This window comes from Rhinopithecus bieti, unplaced genomic scaffold, assembly GCF_001698545.2.
Source record: "Rhinopithecus bieti isolate Rb0 unplaced genomic scaffold, ASM169854v2 scaffold_2314, whole genome shotgun sequence".
Classification (NCBI taxonomy): Eukaryota; Metazoa; Chordata; class Mammalia; order Primates; family Cercopithecidae; genus Rhinopithecus; species Rhinopithecus bieti.
In genome coordinates this window covers 1,696,484-1,720,760 of record NW_016803781.1, presented here as the reverse complement: position 1 = coordinate 1,720,760, position 24,277 = coordinate 1,696,484, and the positions used below count along the sequence as shown (strand labels likewise).

The 24,277-nt window shown below is 50.7% G+C and overlaps 1 protein-coding gene across 1 annotated transcript; it reads left to right on the top strand.

Annotated features, from left to right (window-relative positions):
* Positions 1 to 671: 671 nt before the first annotated feature.
* Positions 672 to 16,900, top strand: ASPHD2 (aspartate beta-hydroxylase domain containing 2). Its single transcript, XM_017853092.1, has 4 exons — positions 672 to 893; positions 4,813 to 5,911; positions 14,305 to 14,418; positions 14,950 to 16,900. The coding sequence occupies exons 2-4, from the start codon at positions 5,026 to 5,028 to the stop codon at positions 15,057 to 15,059; spliced, it is 1,110 nt and encodes a 369-aa protein (XP_017708581.1). The 5' UTR covers positions 672 to 893; positions 4,813 to 5,025; the 3' UTR covers positions 15,060 to 16,900.
* Positions 16,901 to 24,277: the final 7,377 nt, after the last annotated feature.

Below are 24,277 nucleotides of genomic sequence, written 5' to 3'. Positions count from 1 at the left end.
GGGGCGTCACTGAGGTCACAGAGCTCGCGCTATGAGGGTGCTTCACTGAGGGCATGGACGGGCCTCCTGAGCGGCTCAGCCGCGCGCATCGCTCAGGCAGGAGGGCAGGGACGGGGACCCAGGGCCTGGCCCATCATTACTGTGAGCGTGAGCGAATGAGTTTTCCATGAGACTAAGAATCGGTTTGATTTGCGGGTTTCTTCAAGGACTGAAGGGCTTCAGAACGTCCATTGTTGAGCTCCATCAAATAAGAAAGAAGGCGTTAGGGCGAGAGGAAGTGAGTCGCGGGAAGTGAAAGAGAATGAAAAGGAAGAAAGATGGAGGCACGAGGCGAGCTCAGAGAGGAACAGAGAGCAGAGGGAGGGAGAAACAAGAGAAGAGCGAAAAACGAAGAGCGGGAGGAAGCGAGCGGGAGTCTTTATGTATGAATGACTGCACCACTGCGTCGTCCGGCTCGCGCATCCCTCGGCTGGGCGGCGCTGCGTTTCGGGGCGCAGAATGCCAGGGACACTCCGGAGCTGGGCGGCCCGGCCTTGGGTCGTGCTACCCGCAGCGCGAGCGCAGGGTGCCGGTGTGCAGGGGTCCTCCGGCCACGCCCCGTTGACCCCCGCCCCTCCGGCGCCCCCTCCCGCCGCCACAGCGCGCGAGCATTGTGGAGTTGGCTGTTCTTCGCGGCCCGCGGAGCGAACGCGGCTTCGGAGCACCGGCGGGGGCACCGGGCGCTTGGCTGGCTGGGGCTCCGGCTCCTGGCTCCAGCGGCGTGGGCTGGGCAGCGCCGGGCATCAGCTCGCGGCCCGGCAGGGGCCCTGGCAGGGGCGTCCGCGGGTCCGCGCCCTCGGGCGGCGGATCTCCTGCCCCGGTCCCGGCAGTGCCGCCGCGCGGCCCGGGCGCAGGTTAAGCTTCGTCTCCGGGGGCTGCTGGGGGGAGGCTGCGCGGGCCCGGCGACCCTGGGAGGGGGTTGGAGGCGGGAGTGCTGGCGCTGCAGGCCGCGGCCCTCGGCCCTCCGTTCCCGGCGCCGCCGCCGCCGCCCCCGCCGAGGATGCTCCGGGACCCGGGCGCCCGCATCCTGGCCCGGCCGAGGCCAGCGCTCGTACGTGCTGAGTGCCGCCGCCTCGGAGCCGGGCATCACCCTCCCTAGACCTCCTGCTTCTCCTCCTCCCTGCCCCATCGTGGTCCCTTCCTCCATTTGCCTCCTCCCCTGTGACCCCTCTTTCCTCACCTCCTGGCCCCCTCCCCCAGACCTCAGCATCACCCACTTCCCATATTTCACGTGGTGACCCTCCTCCCCTGTCCCACGAATTACCAGGCGCCATAAACCTCCTTCCACAATCGTGAGCTGATCGCCCACTTTTCCTAGCAACACTCACCTTTCCATCGTCCCATCCCCCTCCTCTCCAGAACTCCTGGTGGTCACCATCTGTGTTAACCCATCTTCAGCCCTCCCCTCTTCCCCACTCTCCAGGGCAGGTGGGTGCTGAGAAGCTGGCCAAGAGAGGGAAGATCCCCAGGTCTGCACCGGGAAGGGCTGGCCCCAGGGCATATCTCTGGCTCCTGAGTGGAGAGGGTGACATGCATCACACACCTTGCCCAGGGCTGTGCTGCTCACTGGGGGGCTTCCAGGGTGACTTGGTCTCATCCTGAGGGTGAGCAGACACTCTTTGGCATTGGGCAGCCTCTGGGAATGGACATGTGAAGTAGGTTGACCAGGTCAGGCCTGAGACCGGCTTTCCCAGGTGTTCATGGTGTCAGAAGTTGTCTTGGATTGGACTTGCTCTCCAACTGGCCATGGATTTGAACTCAATTCCCCAGAGTCAACTGAGCTGGAAGATCTGGGGTTGCATATTATTAAAGTGCAGAGCTGCGGTGAGATGTCCCCATCCCTGATGAGGACAGAAATAACACAGATGACAGTGAACAAATGCGTGAAGGAAGCTGGGAGCTACTGTGGTCACTGGGCAAGGAGCTGTCAGGGAAGAGAGTCTCTCCCCTCCCCACTGGGGAGATGGGGAGTTGTCACTGGGTAGCTGTGAGGATCAAATGTTTGAAGCTGTGCTTAATAAACTGCCAGTCACTCTACAAATGTAAGTGTTTCTTTTATTGTCACAGTTCAGCTTTGAGCTTGTAAATCCACCTCTGGATGCAGGGGCCTATAGGCATATTTTGACTAAAAGTGACTGACAGTTATGAAAAGTCCTCACTTGAGCTCTCAGTGCTATTTATGATCTCGGAAGGAGGGTCTGAAGCTGGGGTTCAGAATCTTTTACATTCTTTTGCTTACAGCTCGGCCTTGGGGAGGGCTCATGGCTGGCTCTGTACAGAAGGAGGCTTTCCTGAGAAGAGGGTAAGGGCTGGGGTGTCCAGTGGAGAGGTTTCTCCGTCATCCACTGTTTTTTGTGTCTGCATTTTGCTTGACTCAAGTGATTAGCAGGGCTGATGGGAACTCACACTTTACAGTTGCTTGTTAAATTGTCACCATCTCACTCTTAGAACATTTAAGAAAAAAACCTTTCCTCCTGACAAACCCAGTTGAAAAGTTCCAGTTAGGGGTTTAGCTCAGTGGTGGGGGAAATCCTTTTAGTAAAAGTGCTTGGCGTCACATAGATGATCGTTTCACACTGAATTTCAGGAACTCTGGGGTTCTGTTTGGGAGGTGGCTTGCAAACAAAACATCTTTCATCTGGATTTTCTTTCGTTTTCCTAAAGAGGTAATAGCTGCCAGTTTATGGTCTAACAAGGAGAGAAACAGGGGGCTGAAGGGATTTCTTAACCTCTAGTGAGTCATAGCCTTTTCGTCGTCTCCTCAATCTGAGAAGAAATTGAGAACGTGTGGGAAAGAAAAAACAACAACAATTTAGCTTCTAACCTCCCCACTCTTGTATTTTTCCTAGAAACATAAAAAATTTCCATGAATATTCAGCATGTGTGTTTTTGACTTACTAAACATTATAGTCAAGTGATTATTCAACCGAAACTGGGAAGAAGCAAGTAGGCAGTTAATGAGCACCTAAGGCTTCCCTTTCATTTTTAGCTTAGCAAGTCTGGGGACAAAAAATCCGCTTGACACATGTGGCAACAAGAGGATTTACCTTTAACTGTTGGAATTCTGAGTCTTGCGATACCTTTCTCCCATGCCCCACCTTTGGAATGCCGGCTACTTGTTATGGGATGCCACCCATCCTAGCCATCGCCTGCATATATTGGGTGCTCATTATGACTTGATCGTTGTCCATCCGCCATCATTCATCTTCATCCAGTGAGATGAACATGAACCCCATTTCACGGATAAAGAAACTGAGGCGGCTGGGCATGGTGGCTCACACCTGTAATCCCAGCACTTTGGGAGGCCAAGGTGGACAGATCATCTGAGGCTGGGATTTCAAGACCAGCCTGACCAACATGGAGAAACCCCATCTCTACTAAAAATACAAAATTAGCTAGGCGTGGTGGCACACGCCTGCAATCCCAGCTACTCGGGAGGCTGAGGCAGGAGAATTGCTTGAACCCGGGAGGCAGAGGTTGCGGTGAGCCGAGATCGTGCCATTGCACTCCAGCCTGGGCAATAAAAGTGAAGCTCTGTCAAAAAAAAAAAGGAAAGAAAAACTGAGACTTAGGAGAAGTGATCTGCCCAAGGTTGGGATGAATCCTCGCTGGGCCCATCTCTCATTTGGCTCCTCTCTGCTACGACGCTGCAAGAATTTTCAGGCCAAATTTAGTCCCCTGGGAAAAGGGAGGGTACAACTTTTCCATTTTTTAAGCTGCCCTCCCATATTTCTGAGAGAGAAGTGAGAGCGTAGAGTACAAAAGGAATATTCTACGTTGTGCTCCTTGAGTACCAGACTTGTAGAAGCAGAGACCTGGCTGTTCTCATTGTATTAGAAGAAGCAGGATGAACAAAAGGTTTTGGAGAATGCTGGGAAACATGGCTGGGGTTTTAAAGACTTACGCAGCATGATATTCAGGCCCTCTTAGGTTATTAGGACAATGAGGGTTCTGGGCCCTGGCCCTAACCCCCAGCTAGGTAAGTAGCAAAGCATTTCTGGCTGTTTTGGAGATGCTGTCGGCTGTGGGAAACTGAGGCAGAGACCTGGAAGGGCTTTTATTGTCATTCTACCTCCCTTATTTTCCTTTCATGACCCTGTGGGTGAGGCCAGTAGGTAGTCTCCAAGTGGGTAGACAGAAAACACCCTTTGTCTGCCGCAGGCATGACCTCAGAGTGCCCACTTCCTCTTCCAACTTGGTATTAGCCCAACCTGTCAGAAGGGCAACAGAATGAAATAAGGATGATGAAATGCTTGCAAAGAGAAAGTGAAATGGAGAATATGCAGTTTTTAAGTCCTTTTGCCATTTTTAAGATGCTTTTGAATCCAGGATTCTTTGGAATTAAAGGTACAGCAATTACAGGAGTATACGCATTGATTAAATACCTATGATGAAATAGCGCAGCAAAATGGATAGACATGGGCCTTGAAGTCAGATGGTGTTTGAGTCCCCGCCCTGGCTGTATAACTCTTATGAGTTACGTTACTTCTCTGAGCCTCAGTTTTCTCATCTGTAAAATGGGGATAATAGCACCTCCTATGGCGGGCACAAAGCAGATGGGACCGCTGTAATTATAAGCAGTACTTGACGCAGATGAAATGCTACTGGCCTTTTGGGAAATGGGGGTGGCAGTAGAATGGGGAGGCAATACACAAGATTGCAAAGTGTGACCCGCACCAGCTAGGATCCTACAGAATGATCTAACACTTTACATTTCATTTGAGGACTTTTCCAGGTGTAAAATTTACGCTGATTTTTTTTTTTCCATCCCAGGTTTGGTTTTCCTAAACAAATCCTTTCACAGCACTTGATAATGTGACAAAAACCAGCCTCTTCCACCCCACTGCAGTGACTTTTGCCAGAAGTGGAGCAGTGGGCACGGCCGACCTTGTCGTTCATCAATGCCGCCCCTGGCAGGATCTGAGGGTTGGTGGCAGCCATGCCTCCCCCTGCCCCAGCCGCTCCTTCCCCCCCACGCTAATCTGCATGGTGTGGGCGCCCTTGGGACCTCCAAGGACTGATTGTCTGACCTTGCTTCACACCCCCAGTAAGGACTCCCCCAAGATGTCGCTCGAGTGGCTGGTGGCCTGGAGCTGGTCGCTGGATGGCCTGAGGGACTGCATCGCCACCGGCATCCAGTCCGTGCGGGACTGCGACACCACCGCTGTCATCACTGTGGCCTGCCTCCTGGTCCTGTTTGTGTGGTACTGTTATCACGTGGGCAGGGAGCAGCCCCGGCCCTACGTCTCCGTCAACTCCCTCATGCAGGCTGCCGATGCCAACGGGCTGCAGAATGGCTATGTGTACTGCCAGTCCCCCGAGTGCGTGCGCTGCACCCACAACGAGGGTCTCAACCAGAAGCTGTACCACAACCTGCAGGAGTACGCTAAGCGCTACTCCTGGTCCGGCATGGGCCGCATCCACAAGGGCATCCGCGAGCAGGGCCGGTACCTCAACAGCCGGCCCTCCATCCAGAAGCCCGAGGTCTTCTTCCTACCCGACCTGCCCACCACGCCCTATTTCTCCCGGGATGCACAGAAACATGACGTGGAAGTGCTGGAACGGAACTTCCAGACCATCCTGTGCGAGTTTGAGACCCTCTACAAAGCTTTCTCAAACTGCAGCCTCCCGCAAGGATGGAAAATGAACAGCACCCCCAGCGGGGAGTGGTTCACCTTTTACTTGGTCAATCAGGGGGTTTGTGTTCCCAGGAACTGTAGGAAGTGTCCACGGACGTACCGCTTGCTCGGGAGCCTTCGGACCTGTATTGGGAACAATGTTTTTGGGAACGCGTGCATCTCTGTGCTGAGCCCTGGGACTGTGATCACGGAGCACTATGGACCCACCAACATCCGCATCCGATGCCATTTAGGTATGTTGCAGGGACGGGGGTCTCCCGGCATGCACATTTGCAAGCTCAGCCTCTCTCACTCATGGGAATCAAAACATCGCGAAAGCTCAAATGGTCAGAATTGTGCCTTTTCGCATTTTTCACTTTTAGCAAAAACTGATGAATTGCATGTAAACAATTTTGACAGCAGAGATTGAGTCAAAAAGAAATCTTGTGATTGGTGCAAACCTAATTTCTGACAGCAGCTCTGTGCAAAGAACTGTCTGCAGTGACAGAAATGTTCTCCATCTTCATTGTCCAAAATGGTAGCCACTAGACACATGTGTCTAACTGAGTGCTTGAAACGTGGCTCCTGTAACTGAGGAACTAAATTTTAATTTAAATAGCAGTGACACATACGGCTAGTGGCTACCATATGGGGACAGTGTCGTTCTAGAGCCAAAGACTTGTTAAAATGATTACCGAGGTTCATAATGATGTCCAGGAGGCTGTGAAAGATACTTAAGCACCTTTGCAGTCATCAAGGATGAAATGATCCTTAATGCTAAGCTTCTTTTACTCTGATTCTGAGAAAATTGATTGTATGTATACTGTGTGTGTGACTGTGGTTTTGCAAACAAAGGCTGGAGTTAGACGGCCTTTGTTTGCATCTTGGCCCCACCACGAGCTGTGCTATTTTAGGCAAGTCACTTCACCTCTCTGAGCCTCAATTTCATCATTTGGGAAGTGGAGGTAAAAAGATCTTCCCCTAAAGAGTTATTCTGAGGATCAAATCAGATAACGTGTATTGTAAAGTATGTATGCACACAGAGCCTAAAATAGAGCAAGCATTCAATAAAAGTAGGCTTAAAACAACTTGGTCATGGAGATATTAGTTCCACAGAATGCCTTATTCCTGGTGAGTGGCGATAAAAAGCTGGTCTGTGGGATGGTGGCATCACCGGTTAGCATCCCAGACTAGAGTGTGCAGAGAGCCTCAGCAGCGTCCAGCTTTAGAAAGTTCACAACGCTGCCTCAGCTTCAGAAGGGAGGAAGGAAGAGCAGCGGAGGAACCTGGTGCATGGGTTGGAGCAGGAGTTTCATAACCATGTTCTGCAGAGGAGCCTCAGGGTTGCCTGGGAAGGAGCCGGAGCTGGGGGCCCCGAGCCCTCTTCACCCTTACCAGCTCTGCTTCTCCTGCTGTCTGTGTGGGGATTCTGAGTAAGATGTGGTTTGGATGGAGGATGTCACTGCGTTAAAAAAAAAACGAAAGAAAGAAAAGAAAGAAATATAACTAGATTTGAGCAATTGACATGGTAGGAATTTCAAGAGTAAAGGGTGGACTGGGTGGAGGCTCTGGGGGAGTTGGCCTGAATTCCTGGTCAGCGGTCAGCCGTGAGGCTTCGAGCAGGTCACTGAGTCTCTCTCTGCCTCAGTTCTTCCTCTGTAAAATGGGGAGATGTTACTTACTTCACAGGATTGTTGAGAGGATTCAATGAGTGGTATCTTACATGGCCCCTTGGCAGGGCGCCTGGCACGTGACAGCATTTGATGAATGGGAGCTAGTAGCTGTTATCAAGGACTGTGTTGGACCGTGTGAAAAATGATCCATAAGACATGGACCCTACCCCCAGGAAACAGTGGGAAAGGAACAGGCTCTGGAAGCAAACAGATCTGGACTCAGGTCCTGACCTCGCCCCGTTTGCTGAGTGACCTTGGGCAGGGCTCTGAACCTCCTTCAGCCTCTGTTTTCTCCTCTCTAAAACAGAGATCATGATTCCCACTTGCGGGCTGTTTTGAAGAGTGGGAAGTAATATGCGTAAAATGCGTGGCAGGTAGAGGGCAGTGGACAGTAAGCTAATCTAAGTGATGGGATGATAATCCAGGTGATGGTCATTAGCAAAACTGCTGTGCGAGGGGTGTCCTGGGGAGGTGGGTCTGATGCTGGAGGATCCCCACACAGAAATCAGGTGCCACCAGGGTGGAGCGAGGGAGTGGAGTCGTCCCCTGGGACTAGGGGAAGCCGGGTCTAGGCTTGCTGGGGAGGCCAGTAGTATGGGCTGAGGTTGGACAGGTCAGGTGGGAGCAAACCTCAGAGGCCCTTGATGCCAGGCTTGAGAATGGAGGCCGTGGGCAAGGGGGAGTGATGCTCTTCTTTTGAAAGGTTTGCCTTTATGTACTGTTTTAAAACTTCAGAATGACATCGGGGAAGGGCATTTGGGGACTGATGTGGTAGAATTTCAAACAGGTGTGAGTAGGAAGCGATGGTAGCAAGGAAAATCTGGGGTCTGCTTCCTGTAGATTAATGCTTGTTGTTTATCTGTACGATATGCATGCATGAGTGTGTGTGTGTAAAACATGATGCCCACACTGGCTCACACCGTGGCCTGTGGCCTGTCATTTCCTTCTCAGCCCAGCTAGGTACTTGCCAGAAAAAGTAGGCCCTCCATGTTCGGTAGATGGCAGGAAACCTTCTTGGAAGATGTCCCACTGTGGTGTGGCTTGTTGTCCGTGGCCAAGGAGAGCTCCCTGGTTGGGTTTTCTCAGCGTTTCCTTCTTTACACTGTCATGCCCACATTAGTATCCACCCAGGAAGGAAACAAAGGTGTGTCGGAGTTACGTGACCTTGTGTGTTGACAGAGAGGGAGTCCAGAGAATGAGGTCAGAAGCAGGATAAGCCTGGTGCGTACCTGGTGGCCACACCTCTGCTGGTTACCTGGCTGAATGAAGGTGGAGGCACCTGCGGTTCCAGAACTGTGCTCTTGAAATGCCCATGCTTTCTCCTCTTCTGCCTTCTGCCTGAGCTGTGACTGATGGAATTGTCCCTGCGAAACACTGAAGCCACTGCTCCTCACTAACACAGCCCATTTGTTCAAGACATATTTGCTGAGCCCTGCTGTGAGCTACTTCTAGAGGTGGCAACCCAGTCCTGACTTCATATGGGACCACAGGACAGCTTCAGGCCCACCCCCCACTCAGCATCGTACACAATGCTGGGATATTCCAACTGCATTGCCGCAAACTTCCAGAAAACCACCTCTGAAACTCCTCTGAAACTCACCAGGCAGATGTTATCAGGGAGGCAGACACTTCATGAAAATGCATGAGTATGTTCAGCAAATTCTAGCTAAAGAAGCACAATTAGACTCTTGTGTTTCTTTTCTGCATGTCATCAGATTTCTAGGTGGTCTAGCTGGATGGTAACAGTAGATCAACTCATGTTCCCCTTGCCCACCCTGAGTGCCCGGTTGCCGGCCGCCTGAAGAGTGGGGGCCGCCGGTGGACAGAGCCCTTTCTCTAACCTCCTTCCTGCCTCCTCAGGGCTCGCTAGGGACAGAGCAGCAAACGCTGAGCCGTAGAAGAGCATATGGTACTATCTGAGGCCATGTGTGGGGCCTGTCACTGTCCCCAAGAGCCACTGGAATGATCTGTTTAGGGAAGAATTGAGCTCTTCTGCCAACTAAGCTGTTTGTGGGCAACAGGCAGGCATGGGGGCAGGAGCAGAATGAAGGGGAGGCGGAGAACGAGAAGCAGGGGGGTGTCGAGCCAGCAGGCCAGGCCATTTTTCTATTGCACCATGGCGCGTGGCGATGAATCATTTCATGGCCCAGAGAAAGGGGAGCTTCTTTCTGAAACCCCGGGGTGGCTGTCCCTGCAGAGAATTGCCCATTCCTAAAGGCCTTCACCACCTGAACCAGTCAGTAGGGGCACACGCAAAAGGAAAACGCAGCCTGTGAGGCCCTCCATCTGGGCGTCTTTACAGCCCTAACTCCTCCAGCTGCTGTTAACCATAGCGGGAAATCATGGCTTCTGTCAGGATGAGCAGTCTCAGCTGATTTAATGAAATGCGCATTGAGAGCTGAAACATATTAGGGTCCTCTTAGAGGGACAGAACTAATAGGATATATATACACACACACACATATAATATATATAATATATACACATATATATACAGATATACACATATATATACAGATATACACATATATACAGATATACACATATATATGTATATGTATATATGTATATATTATGTGTGTGTGTGTATATATGTATCCTATTCTGTCCCTCTAAGAGGACCCTAATATGTTTCAACTCTCAGTGTATATATGTGTGTGTATATATGTATATTATATATGTGTATATATATAAATGGGGATATATAAATATATATAATGTATATTATATATATATGTAAAGGGGAGTTTACTAAGTATTAACTCACACGATCACAAGGTCCCACAATAGGCTGTTTGCAAGCTGAGGAGCAAGGAGAGCCAGTCCGAGTCCCAAAACCAAAGAACTTGGAGTCCGATGTTTGAGGACAGGAAGCTTCAAGCACTGGAGAAAGATATAGGCTGGGAGGCTAGGCCAGTCTCACTTTTTTGTTTTTCTGCCTGCTTTATATTTGCTGGAAGATGATTAGATTGTGCCTACCAGATTAAAGGTGGATCTGCCTTCCCCAGCCCACTGACTCAGATGTTAATCTCTTTTGCCAACACCCACATAGACGCACCCAGGATTAATACTTTGTATCCTTCAATCCGATCAAGTTGACACTCAGTATTAACCATCACACATATTAACAAGAAAATCAGTCCAGGCACAGTGGCTCAAGCCTGTAATCCCAGCACTTTGGGAGGCCGAGTCAGGTGGATCTCTTGAGGCCAGAAGTTTGAGACCAGCCTGGCCAGTATGGCGAAACCCCATCTCTACTAAAAATACAAAAATTAGCCGGGCACGGTAGTGCACGCTTGTAATCCCAGCTACTTGGGAAGCCGAGGCAGGAGAATCGCTTGAACCTGAGAGGCAGAGGCTGCAGTGAGCTGAGATCGTGCCTCTGCACTCCAGCATGGGCGACAGAGCGAGACTCCATCTCAAAAAAGAGTAATAATAAAGAAAAATCCACAATCACTTTAATTCTTCTGTTAATAGTATAACAACTAGCATTTATATCATCATGTCCAGTTTTATAACAGCCTGTTCTTTGGAGCGAGGTTGACTCAGCAAAACTAAATGGTAACTTTTTAGCAGGTCATTTAACTTCTCAGTTACCCCATCTGGAAAGTGGGTGAAGTGATGCCTGTAAAGTGTGTATTTAGCACAAAGCCGAGTAGGAAGACACAGTAGGTCTTCAGTTATTGGTAACAAGGATAAAATCCCATAGCAGCCCTAGAAGGTTCAGTATGCTAATGTCCCCTCTTTACAGATGAGGAGGGTATGGCTCAGAGAGGCTGAGTGACTTGCCCAAAGTCACACAGCACATAAGGGTCACAACCATTCATCTGTCCCCAAGTCCTCTGTCCTTCTCTTTCCTCCATGTGGCCTCTTTATTTGAATTATTACTCTGAACGTACTTCCTGGAACCATTATTTCTGGTTCAAAGAATACATTAAAATACTCTGGCTGCTGGAAGGAAAGCTATTTCATTTTTGTGCTAAAGGACATTCAATCAGGGGAATGCCAACTTGCCCAGGGTCATTGTGGTTACAGTGAGTCACTGAAGACAGACGAGACCACCACCCATCCCACCTCCTCTTCCAGGACTCTGCTTCCCCCTGGGTGGGCCTTCCTTAGAGCTGTTGGGCTGACCAGACCCATTCTGAAATCACCAGACAGCCACGGTGGCCCCTTCTTTTCTGGACATCAAGGTAGTGATGGGGGCCAAGTGTTTCTGCAGACCCTTGCGTTGGAAAGTGTGATTGAGAGTCACACATGGCAGTGTTCCAACCAGACCCCACTGGCCTTTGAAGCATACAGCTTCTTTTTAATTTTTTTTTTATTTTTGAGACAGAGTCTCACTCTGTTGCCCAGGCTGGAGTGCAGTGGTGTGATTCGCCCAGGCTGAAGTGCAGTGGTGCAATCTCGGCTCACTGCAGCCTTTGCCTCCTGGGTTCAAGCAATTCTCATGCCTCAGCCTCCCAAGTAGCTGGGATTACAGGCGTCTGCCACCACACCCGGCTCATTTTGGATTATTAGTAGAGAGAGGGTTTCACCATGTTTGAGACCAGAGTGGTCTCGAACTCCTGGCCTCGTGTGATCTGCCCGCCCCTTGGCCTCCCAAAGTGCTGGGATTACAGGTGTGAGCCACCATGCCTGGCCGAGCATACGGCTTCTTACAAATGTTCCAGTCTGTTTCCTCTTGAACCTCAGCCATTACCTTAGAAGTGTCCTCCAGTTTCCCAGAATGAGGGCAGACAAAGAGCATGCCATCCTCCAGTCTCAAAATGGATTAAAAGGCTAGAACCCAAAGAGGAGAACACTGTGTGAGCCTTTGATTCTTTAATCATAACTGAGATAGTCCTAGAGGTGAGACTACAGTAAACACAGTTACTGGGTAAGGCAGGGTTCTAAACCCAACCTCCCTCGATTTCTGGGGGTCCCCTGGTTGGGCTTCAAAGTGTAGTACAAATGTCAGTCTGTGACTTTCATCAAAGGAATCCATGACCCAGAATAGATGAAGCCAACGAAGGAATGAATTTTTGCCAAGAGCACAGTGAGGATCTAGATGGTGGCTTATAAACAACAGAAATGTAGAACTCACAGTTCTGAGGCTGGAAGCCCAAGATCAAGGTGCCAGCAGATCTGGTGTCTGGTGAGGGCCTGCTTCTGGTTCAGAAACAACACCTTCTCACCGTGACTTCACCTGGTGAAATGAGGTGGCCAGGAGCAGTGGCTCTTGCCTGTAATCCCAACACTTTGGTGGGAGGATAGCTTGAGGCCAGGCGTTCAAGACCAGCCTGGACAACATAGCAAGACCCCATCTTTAAAAAAAAAAATTTAAATTAATTGGGCATGATGGTGCACACCTATAGTCTCAGCTACTCAAAAGAGTGAGGCTGGAGGATCTCTAGAGCCTAGGAGGTGGAGGCTGCAGTGAACATGGTGGAGCCACTGCATTTTAGCCTGGGCAACAGAACAAGACCTTGTATCTTAAAAAAAAAAAAAAAAAAAAAAAAAAAAATGTCAGGCTGGGTGCTGTGGCTCATGCCTGTAATTCCAGCACTTTGGGAGGCTGAGGCAAGCAAATCACTTGAAGTCAGGAGTTCGAGACCAGCCTGGCCAACATAGTGAAACCCCATTTCTATTTAAAATACAAAAATTCGGCCGGGTGCAGTAGCTCATGCCTGTAATCCCAGCACTTTGGGAGGCCAAGGCGGGTGGATCACGAGGTCAGGAGTTCAAGACCAACCTGACCAAGATAGTGAAACCCCGACTCTACTAAAACTACAAAAATTAGCCTGGCACAGTGGCAGGTGCCTGTAATCCCAGCTACTCGGGAGGCTGAGGCAGGAGAATCGCTTGAACCCGGGCAGCAGAGGTTCCAGTGAGCCAGGATCGCACCACTGCACTCCAGACAGTTTGAGACTCTGTCTCAAACAAAACAAAACAAAACAAAAAAAATTAGCCGGGTGAGGTGGTAGGTGCCTGTAAGCTACTCCAGTGCCTCCCAGCTACTCCGAAGGCTGAGGCAGGAGAATCGCTTGAACCCNAAAAAAAAAAAAAAAGATGTCAGGCTGGGTGCTGTGGCTCATGCCTGTAATTCCAGCACTTTGGGAGGCTGAGGCAAGCAAATCACTTGAAGTCAGGAGTTCGAGACCAGCCTGGCCAACATAGTGAAACCCCATTTCTATTTAAAATACAAAATTCGGCCGGGTGCAGTAGCTCATGCCTGTAATCCCAGCACTTTGGGAGGCCAAGGCGGGTGGATCACGAGGTCAGGAGTTCAAGACCAACCTGACCAAGATAGTGAAACCCCGACTCTACTAAAACTACAAAATTAGCCTGGCACAGTGGCAGGTGCCTGTAATCCCAGCTACTCGGGAGGCTGAGGCAGGAGAATCGCTTGAACCCGGGCAGCAGAGGTTCCAGTGAGCCAGGATCGCACCACTGCACTCCAGACAGTTTGAGACTCTGTCTCAAACAAAACAAAACAAAACAAAAAAAATTAGCCGGGTGAGGTGGTAGGTGCCTGTAAGCTACTCCAGTGCCTCCCAGCTACTCCGAAGGCTGAGGCAGGAGAATCGCTTGAACCCAGGAGACGGAGGTTGCAGTGAGCTGAGATCACACCACTGCACTCCAGCCTGGGCAACAGAGACTCACGTTTCAAAAAAAGATGTGAAAGGAGGTAAAGAAGCTCCCTTGGGCCTGTTTTATAAGGGGGCTACTCCCATTTATTACGCCCCCCACCTTCGTGATCTGATCACTTTCCAAAGGCCCCACCTCCTAACACCATCACCTCAGGGTCAGGTTTCAACATAGGAATTTTGCGGAACACAAGCCTTCAGACCATAGCAAGGGCTCCAGAGCCGGGGAGGCAGGTCAGGTGCTTTAGAAGTCAAAAACTCTCACTAAGGCAAATCACCCCCTGCCTCCTGGCCTTCCCTGAATCTTGCCTGCCTTCACTTTCCTTTCTCTGGTTTTCCTACAAGGTCTGAAAACTCCAAATGGCTGTGAGCTGGTGGTGGGGGGAGAGCCCCAGTGCTGGGCAGAAGGGCGCTGCCTTCTCTTTGATGACTCTTTCCTGCATGCTGCGTTCCATGAAGGTGAGTGGCTGCCTTTCCTGCTTCCTTATTATTTTGTTTTTCAATGAATAGATGTTATTTTTTAGAGAAGTTTTATGTTTCCAAAAAAATCAGGCAGAAAGTACCAGGGAGGCCCCTTCGTATCACCCCGTAACACACACACACACACACAGTATTGATGCGTTGTTATTACCTGAAGTTCATCGTTGACATTAAGGTTCACTCTTGGCGCTGTCCATTCATTCTGTGGGTTTTGACAAATGGATAATGACACAGACCTACCCTGACGGTATCATACAGAAGAGTTTCACTGCCCTAAAAATTCCCACTTAAAGATCCCTCTATCTCCCCATTTCCTTTTGTCCACCCTGCTCAGAAGCCCATGAAGCCAGGTTTCTGTTCTCAGTGAGAGAGGAGGTGGTCCGATCCGAGCCGAGGGACAGGATGGGTCTCTGCCCCAAAGCTGAGCACGTAGGGTCCAGCCCTGCCTGGATCCTGGGTCCTGGCTCCAGGGTGGTTTGAACCTCTCCTGTCACCCCTCCTTCCCCCCAGGTTCAGCAGAGGATGGCCCTCGGGTGGTTTTCATGGTGGATTTGTGGCATCCAAACGTCGCAGCGGCTGAACGGCAGGCCCTTGATTTCATCTTTGCTCCAGGACGATGAGAGCATTTCCTGTGCTGGAGTCGGCAAGAGGGGCCGAGGCGGGGTCCGGGCAGACTGTGGTCCGGTCCAGACCCTACCAGTGTTATGATTCCATGCTCAGAAACCTGCCTCAGCGGAAAGCTCTTATTTGGGATTTTATACCGTGTCGGGTCCCTCTTTCCTTTGGTTATTGTAAATGGAAACTTATCAGCTTGGATTTCCTTAGATTTTTTTTTTTCCTTCCAATCATTTGCTTCGGAGATTCCTTTCTGGCCTAACAGCGCATTCCTTTGATTCTGTGACCAGAGACTTAGAGCCCTTGTAAGTCTGTCTTCTGTTGCTACTTGTTTTTTTCAGTGCTCTGAACTAGAGTAACTAAATGGTTATTTGTCTGAATGTAATAATGTAAAACTTCTTGTGGTCATCTTTAAAAAAAAAAACAAAAAAACTAAACTTAAAAACTGCACACCAGAGAGCTGGAGAACTTGGCCGCTGATGCTGGCACACAGGGGGGCCTTCAGCCGCCCGAGGGCGGAGGGACAGTCTGCAGCTCCCGCACCTGACTGGCTTCATAGCTGGGTGGAGAGGCTGCCACACACGGTCAGGATGGCGCACAGTGTCCAGCCCAGGGATACTGTCACCATCGCTCACCTCACCCTAAACCTTGTCAGGTCCCTGATGGCAAAAGCATTGGGCCGGCAGGACTGGAGGCTACTCTAAACACGGCTTTCCTGCAAAGCTGAAGCTGGTGTCCCCCAGCGCCAAGCTTCGGCTCACACAGATCAGCCACGGAACGTGTGATCCACTTACCTCACTGCCTACAGAAGCCCTACTGCCACACTGGGCCTGGAAAATTCCCAGTTTTAGCTGTTTTGAGTCCACGACGATGAACGTTAAGACCACCAGGTTGGCTTATAGGAGCTGTAGGGGGATAAGACCTTACTCACCCAGCGACATTCGGGGAAAGCCTTTCTCCGGCAAAACTGGAATAATAGATCTGACCAAAGTTTCTGTTTTGCTTTGGAGTTCTGTTGCCTATGGTTTTTTTGTTTTGTTTTTTTTTTTGTTGTTGTTGTTTTCATTTATTTGTCTGTACATAAATGTTCAAACACTAGACTCGGAGATAGTGGAAGAGTTGGCCCTGTGTCTTTGTCACAGCACAAAGGTGTGCACTGCGTGATGATGGCCCAAGCCAGTGTGTGCTAGTGAGGAGACAGAGAAGACCTACACGCCCAGAGGACCCGTGGCCATCATGCTGATTTTCTGGTCTCCTGTGAAGAACATGTGGATCTCTTCCTGAAGGAAAAGGTCCCAGGAGACCAGTTTGAAGCACTCAGTCTAGAAATAGCCTGTGTTAGCTGATGTGTGAAAGCATAGCCAGCCAACCACACTAGAGATGCCTTTTCTGAATAATATAGTATGAGCAGTGTCAGATTTATAAAGCCGAGGAGTGATTTGGAATATACAGCTGGTCGCAGGTGCAGGTCCAGTGTTTAGACCCGAATGGAAAACAACAGCTTCTAAGAGGTACAACCATCCAAAGAAAACACAGTAGAAATGCACCACCAGGCAGGTACTAGCAAGTGTGCAAAGAGCACATGTCTACATTTGAGTAAAATGTCTACACAGATATTTGTCAGGCACGAGAATGCAGGAAAAGGCAGACATTTCAAACACACCTGAAGTTTTTTACTCATTAAGTATCTTGTTAAAGAATCACTGAGGTGCATGATTTATACACATCCTGACTACTCTGCTCTGCGTTTACAAAACCAACAGCCCGCGCAGGTACCTAGCTACCTGCATTCATGTGACGTGGTTGAGGAACAGAAGATAAATAAAGGATCTTGCTGAAAACCAGAGTGAAGTGATGAGGTCATCTGTTGTAAAGAAAGACTTAGGCCAGGCTCGGTGGCTCACGCCTGTAATCCTAGCACTTTGGGAAGCTGAGTGGGGAGGATCGCTTGAGCCGAGGAGTTTGAGACCAGCCTGAGTAACATAGTGAGGCACTGAGTAACTGAGTAACATAGTGAGGCATTGTCTCTACCAAACAAAGAAGCTAGCTGAGTGTGGTGGTGCACACCTGTGGTCCAAGCTACTTGAGAGGCTGAGGTGGGAGGATCACTTGAACCTGGGAGGCGGGGGCTGCAGTGAGCCTAGATCGTGCCAGTGCACTCCAGCCAAGAACAAGGACAGAACAAGGCACTGTCCAAAAAAAAAAAAAAAAAAAAACAAAGACTTGCCAGGCAGAAGAGGGCAAATGACTTTGAGGCTCTTGTGTTTTGAGTCATGTCACAGAGACAGGTGGGTCAACAGAACTGATTGTGGATAGTGAATGAAGCAAAATGTCCCAAAGTAATGGGACTAGCGGGGTGGGGGCAACAAGAGCACATCGAGGGTATGTTAAGGAGCAATAGATGTCAAACTGGGCAAAGAACAAGGACTCTGGCTTCCGAGAAGCTGAGGATTTAGGACTCCGTGCCAGGAGTTTGTACCCTCGGGATCTTGGGCAAGTCCCTTAGCCTCTCGCAGCCTCAGTTTCTCCTCTGTGGGTATGTGCAGTACCTGCCATATAAAGGGCACCCAACAACACTGTTTCCCTTTCTGCCACAGCGGAGTAGAGAAACAGGTGAAGAGGAAGGCTGCCAGACGGAAGAGATGGGAAAATACATCGGGACAGCAGTGGGTGTGGCCAGAGAAGCCAGTGGCTACTTTCAATTGCCTGTGTCTGATCACAGGGGAAGAAACATGTCCCTCAGTAGCTACGTTTTTCATGTTTTTCCCTTTAGAAGAGAGGGAGACAGGGGGTCTCCCAGCTAGGAGCCCTAGAAGCAGCCGGGCTGTCGCATGTTTTCGCCTGCAAGCGGGGTTCCAGCCAGCAGTCCTGGCTGGGCTGCCACAGCGAGCGGAAGGGAAGAGCACCACTCGCCTGGGATTGTGATGTTTCTCACCCTCCCCAAGTATGCATTGCCAACTAGGCAATTGCTAAACTAATTTACATCTTGTAGCTCTGGAGGCTCAAGGTGAGAAAGGGTAGCCAGCCGGCTGCAAACGGGAATCCTGATTTCCACCCGAGACATCCTGGATTGGCCTCAAGCTCCCTCTGTTCCCGTGTACTCGAGGCCAGACCAATTACTATTTGTACAAGGTCACACCCCAGGTCTTCTGATCCCAAACCGTTTCTCCCAGGCACTTGCTCATCAGCCCCTAGAGTCACCCAGATTGTCTGGGTTCTGTCCTTGGTGACAGCGACTGAACTTCTAACATTGAGTGCTCTGTAGCATACTGTAGGGGAGAGGAGTGATCCTGGTGTGCTGGTCCTTGACTGGCTGCACGATGCAGTCACCCGGGAACTTGTGGGAAACCCCAAAGTCCACACCCCACTCCCAAAGCATCTTTTTTCATTGTTCTGAGAGTGGGGTCCAGGCATGGGTCTTTGTTTTAAACTCACTTCTGGTTATGATTATAATGTGTAGTTCGGGTCGAGAGTCGCTGCTGTGAGTAGCAAGAAGGGTAAGGCCTTTGAAACCACGCAGCCTGGAGGTTAAAGTCTGAGCTATGCCCCTGTGTAACACCAGGCAGGCCACCTAACCTTGGTCTCCAGAGGACAGCCACTGTTTTTTTATTGTCTGTTTTTGTGCTTTTGAGACAGAGTTTCACTCTGTTGCCCAGGCTGGAGTGCAGTGGCACAATCTTGGCTCACTGCAACCTCCACCTTCTGGTGATTCTCCTGCCTCAGCCTTGCGAGTAGCTGGACTTACAGGCACCTGCTTCCATGCCTGGCTAATTTTTGTATTTTTAGTAGAGACAGAGTTTACCATGTTGGCCAGGCTGGTCTCGAACTCCTGACCTCAAGTGATCAGCCCGTCTCTGCCCCCCACAGTGCTGGGATTGCAGGCGTGAGCCACCACGCCTGGCCGGCAGCCACTGCTTTTAACGCTGTCCTGCCAACAGTATGAGCCTCTTGCAAGACCATAACATCCCCAGGCTCAGTCCTTGGGTCTCCAGAGCTGGGCCCATGATCCAGATCCAACCAATCAGTCTTCCAAACCAATCAGTCTTCCAAACTCTGCGCTACTGAGAGATTGGGTCAGGGCTGGGCACGTGATCCAAGTTCTTTTTCTGGGACCACTGCGAAAGAAAGGCCACTTTTTATTGGGTGGGTGGGGTGAAGGGAAAGAAGCCGAGAGAGAAACCGGCGGAGGCAAGCGGGGCCCGCCCTGTGGAGATCACGTGAGTCCTCAACACAGCTCTGCCGGAAACCAGCTCTACCTCTGGACTTTTCTGTTACATGAGCCAATAAACGTGCTTTTTATTCGTAAGCTAAGTTTGAGTTGTGGTTTCTATCCCTTGCCACCAAAAGTCTTAATCCACTCTGTGAGTGTCAAGTGAGCTTTTGGTCAGATGCTATTATGTCGTGGTCTGGGTGGATGGGAGAGGTACTCCATATACAGTGTCAAAATATACATATGAGTAGCAGAGGCCAAGCACAAGATGAGGTGTGTTTTTTTTTTTGAGACGGAGTCTTGCTCAGTCGCCCAGCCTGGAGTGCAGTGGCACGATCTTGGCTCACTGCAAGCTCCGCCTCCAGGGTTCACGCCATTCTCCTGCCTCAGCCTCCCTACAGGCACCTGCCGCCACGCCCGGCTAATTTTTTTGTATTAGTAGAGATGGGGTTTCACTGTGTTAGCCAGGATGGTCTCAATCTCCTGACCTCGTGATCCGCCCGCCTCGGCCTCCCAAAGTGCTGGGATTATAGGCGTGAGCCACCGCGCCTGGCAAAATGAGGTTTTTGAGGACCATCACGCCTGCTGCCAGCAACCTTCCATAACATTTAACTCCCCAGCCGAATCTTGCTAACCAGATGTAAACACAGGGAACAGGACAGAATAAGGCCACATATTTTAGAACTGCTGACAGATGGCAGGGAAAATACTCAAGCAGATTGCAGCTTTAGGAGGCAGGAGGCAGCACACACGGGGATTGGTTTACTTTCCGCCTCTTTCCCAGGCACACACATTGCTTCTAACTTCTGGGTACCTGCCCTTCCCCATCTCTCCCTGCTTCCCACACATTAGCCACCCCCAAGTTCAACGTGAGGGCACCTGCTTCTTTGAGCATGGAGAGTACTGTGCACCCTACGAGGTTCCTTCCCCTATCTTATCCTTGTCAACTGCACATTTAATACATGAGAAAACAGGCTCAGAGCGGGCAGTTGACATGAACAAGGTCACGCGGCCAGCCGGAGGGTGAGCGGGAATTGGAAGCCGAGTATCCAGGCTCACAGCACAGTGCCTCTTCTGCAGTCTGGACACACATCCAGGCCTCACTTCCTCAGCATGCAGAAGGACCACACCCCTCTGGCCCCCAGGTCCTTCTCCCTGTCCTGGGAGGCTATTTGCCTTCTCAGAACACTCAACAGGGCCCTCCATTGGCTGAGGGCCCATGATAGGCCAAGTCCTTACATACATTTCCTTTTCCTGTCTGTTTTAAAGAAGAGGACACTGAGGCTCCAAGACAGAAAAGCAAGCTGCCCTGATCTCCAGCAATAAGTTGCAGAGCTGCAATTTGAATCCAGCTGTCTGACACCAAAGCCCATGTGCTCCTGCCACAGCCACAGGAGCCGGCCTGGCCTGGGTGGGGAGGAAGGATAAACAAGGTGCCTTTTAACAGCACACTCGGCAGAAAACTTGTCTCCCTCTCCTCCCCATGGGTTCGGCGGCCAGGGCCCCAAGGCCTTTCCTTGGGGTGCTTGGCCCAGCCAATAGCAAGGCAGGGCAGGGGAGAAGGGTTCCAACTCTTGGCTTGGACCTCAGCATGCACAGGCAATCATAAAACACCTCCCAGCTCTTGACAGGATTCCAAAGCACTCTCTGGGTTTTATTCTCAGGGGAAGTACAGCTAATTTCAGGTTTGGACATTTAAATCCTGGATCAACAGAAAAGGTGTCCTATTTTCACCTTGAAGCCCTTAGAATCTTCACTGTAAGCTTCCTAAACTCAACAAACATGTTGAAGAGAGAGAGATCTAGAGTAGGTTTTATTTCTAAGCTAGGATGCCGAGCGTGGGTCTGACACCTGCCCTCCCCCGTCTCCTCACAGAGAGCCGGGTGGCAGCAGAATCAAGAAGCAAAGCAGAGGACAAGTGCTTTCCCACACCCACTGCCCTTTTCCCAGGAGCAGCGGTGGGTTGAGGGGTTGGGACAGGCGTGTGTGTGTTGGGAACACAGGCTGAGTATTAGTGTGGGTTTCCTGTCACTCCCTCCGCCAGCTCCTTCAGGGCAGGAATTGGCTGCCTTCTCCACTGGTGCTGTCCCTCCCTGCCCCAAACCTAATCTGTGCCCATGTGTGTCTGCCCATTATCTGGCCTCCTCTCTGCTTCAGCCACTCCCCTTCCCATCTGGACGACCACAGCCTCCTGGTGGTCTCCACTCTTGCCCAGCTTATCCCCTACTCAGGAGCTAGTGACCTTCCTCACAAGAATCAGCTCATGTCAGTCCCCTGCATTTTTTTTTCTTTTTTTGGGGGGGTCAGAGCCTCGCTGTTGCCCAGGCTGGAGTGCAATGAATCTCAGCTTGGCTCACTACAACCTCCACCTCCCAGGTTCAAGCAATTCTCCTGCTTCAGCCTTCCGAGTAGCTGGGATTACAGGCACGCACCACCACACCTGGCTAATTTTTGTTATTTTTAGTAGAGAGGGGGTTTCGTCATGTTGGCCAGGCTGGTCTTGAACTCCTGAGTTCAAGTGATCCACCTGCTTTGGCCTCCCAAAATGCTGGAATTATACAGGCGTGACACTGCGCCCGTCCCACTCCCCTGCTTAAAGGCTCCCCTGTGCCCCGCACCATGGGAATCTCGTGTGGGGCCCCAGCTCTTCTCATGCCCTACCTGTGCTCTGTGGCTTGGCGCTACTAAGAGAGAGGGAACTGGGCATCACAAGGAGAAAGCGAGTTTGCAGGAGGATGGATTTGTTTTCTGTGGCTGCTGTAACAAATGATCACACACCCAGAGGCTTACAACACAAACCCATGCTCTCACGGTTCTGGAGGCCAAAGTCCAAAATCAGTTTCACGGGACCGAATTCAGCATGTTGACAGTCACAGGCTCTCCGCACACTCTAGGGCAGAATCCACTTCTTGCTTTTCTGGCACCGGGTGGCTGCTGGCATTCCTTGACTGGCGGCTGCATCACCCCAGTCTTTGCCATCTTCACACGGCCTTCTCCTCCGTGTGAGTAACCTCCCCTTGCCCCTCTCCTAAAAGCACACTTGAGGGCATGGGCCACGGGATAAGCCAGGATCATCTCTTCATCCCAAGATCCTTCACTCAACCACACCTGCAAACATCTGATCCAACAAGGCAACATTCACAGGTTCTGGGGATTGGGACCTGATCTTCGGGGGCCACCATTCAGCTCACTGCACACACGGGGAAGTGGCCTGTGGCAGGCAGGCTCACACCAGAGAGGTGTGAGGTGTTAAGGGCGGGGTGTTAAGAGCGCAGTAACTGGGCAGCATGGGAAGTACATCTTAGCCACATTGGAAGGGACCACCAAGGGGGTTAAATATGCAAGACAGACACCATGGAAAGCGACTTCAACAAAGCCCCTAGGCTCCACTTGCTACCACCACTATCTGTGGAAGTGACAAGGGCCCAGAAGTCTAGATGCTTCCCTCCAGGGGAGGAGACAGTTTGATTAGCTCAAACGTCCCCTCTAGGGGGTCCTTTCCCAGTAGGAATCGCATTGCCACTTGATATGGTTTGGCTGTGTCCCCACCCAAATTTCATCTTATAGTTCTCATAATCCCCACGTCGTGGGAGGGACCTGGTGGGAGGTAATTGAATCACGGGGGTGGTTACTTCCATGCTGTTCTTGTGATAGTGAGTTCTCACGAGATCTGACGGTTTTATAAGGAGCTTTCCCCCTACTTCACTCTGCACTTCTCCTTGCTGCCACCATGCGAAGAAGGATGTGTTTGGTTCCCCTTCTGCCGTGATCGTAAGTTTCCCAAGGTCTCTGCAGCCCTGCGGAACTGTGAGTCAGTTACACCTCTTTCCTTTATAAATGACCCAGTCTCGGGTATGTCTTTATTAGCAGTGTGAGAACGGACTAATACACCACTATTAATCACTCATGGGACCTTTATCCTTCCAGTTCACAGGTGGCAGATGGCTGGCACAGACGGAGCCAAAACAGAGGCTTTTCTGCCCTGAAGAGCCACTAGAATCTGTGGTCCTGGATCACTGACAGTGGCACTCGGTGTCAAGTAGGAGTCCAGGGTGAGCAGGCTGTCCTACAAACACCGCCTTCCCCTGGGAAACATGGCTATAGGAGGTTGTGGTGCCCACTCCAGCAAGAACATGCTGCTTGGCCATCCGTCGCTGGGCCTGTACTCTGGGGGCGCTAATTTTGAGGGGATGGGCCTGGGGCTGTGGGATAAACCGTGTCCTGAGTGACCCCCTGAAACCTCTGAAATATTAAAACAAGAAAACAGCGGGCTAAGTGTTTCTTTTCTGCAGCCTCTGGGCCAGTTACCAAGCTTTAGAGATAACAGCTGCAGCTGCCAGTGCCCTGGGGCTCTGAGCAGAACCTCCACTGCAGAAACTAAGGAGGATCAAAGGAGGTAAGAAAGGGGCTCACCTGCAAAGTCAAGTTTCAGGACTTTACTTTTTCTGAGTTAATCCAGGTGGATGAGACTTTTCCATATACAGGGATAGGCTTTGTACGGTTCCATTTTGGGTCAGTGGAAGAATTTTCACAACACAAATGACATTATAAAGTTGTCTTCTCTGGCCTGGTACTGGGGACCACTGGTCAAAGATAAGGCGAGACATTGCAGGGGCTTCCTGGAGCTGCAGCAACCACAGCAGAGAACTTGCAATGAATTTTTTTCTGGGAGAACATAGTAGAGGAGTAAGACAACATTTATCCTAGCTTCAGATAGGACACTCTTCCATCTAGGGAGATGGGATCCAAGAGACAGGAGGGATCCTGGAGATAGGTGACAGAAGAGGGTCACACAGGCTTGGTGTATTAGATCAGCTGCAGCTGGTGCTCCCTGGAGCAGCAGGCAGCAGCCTGGCACCCCAGCAAACAGACGGTCCTTACCCAGCCACACTGAACTCAGGGAAGGAAAAGAGGGATGTGCCCACGTTACATACACATACACACACACACACACACACACACACACACACACACGGTCTTAACCCTTACCTTTGCCACAAAAAATGCTGCCAC

Bases quoted from the DNA above. Each gene is read 5' to 3' on its own strand.
- ASPHD2 (XM_017853092.1), top strand. From the start codon at position 5,026: ATGGTGTGGGCGCCCTTGGGACCTCCAAGGACTGATTGTCTGACCTTG. The intron at 5,912-14,304 runs GTATGTTGCAGG...TTTTCCTACAAG, and splicing joins CCGCATCCGATGCCATTTAG to GTCTGAAAACTCCAAATGGC. The intron at 14,419-14,949 runs GTGAGTGGCTGC...CCTTCCCCCCAG, and splicing joins GCATGCTGCGTTCCATGAAG to GTTCAGCAGAGGATGGCCCT.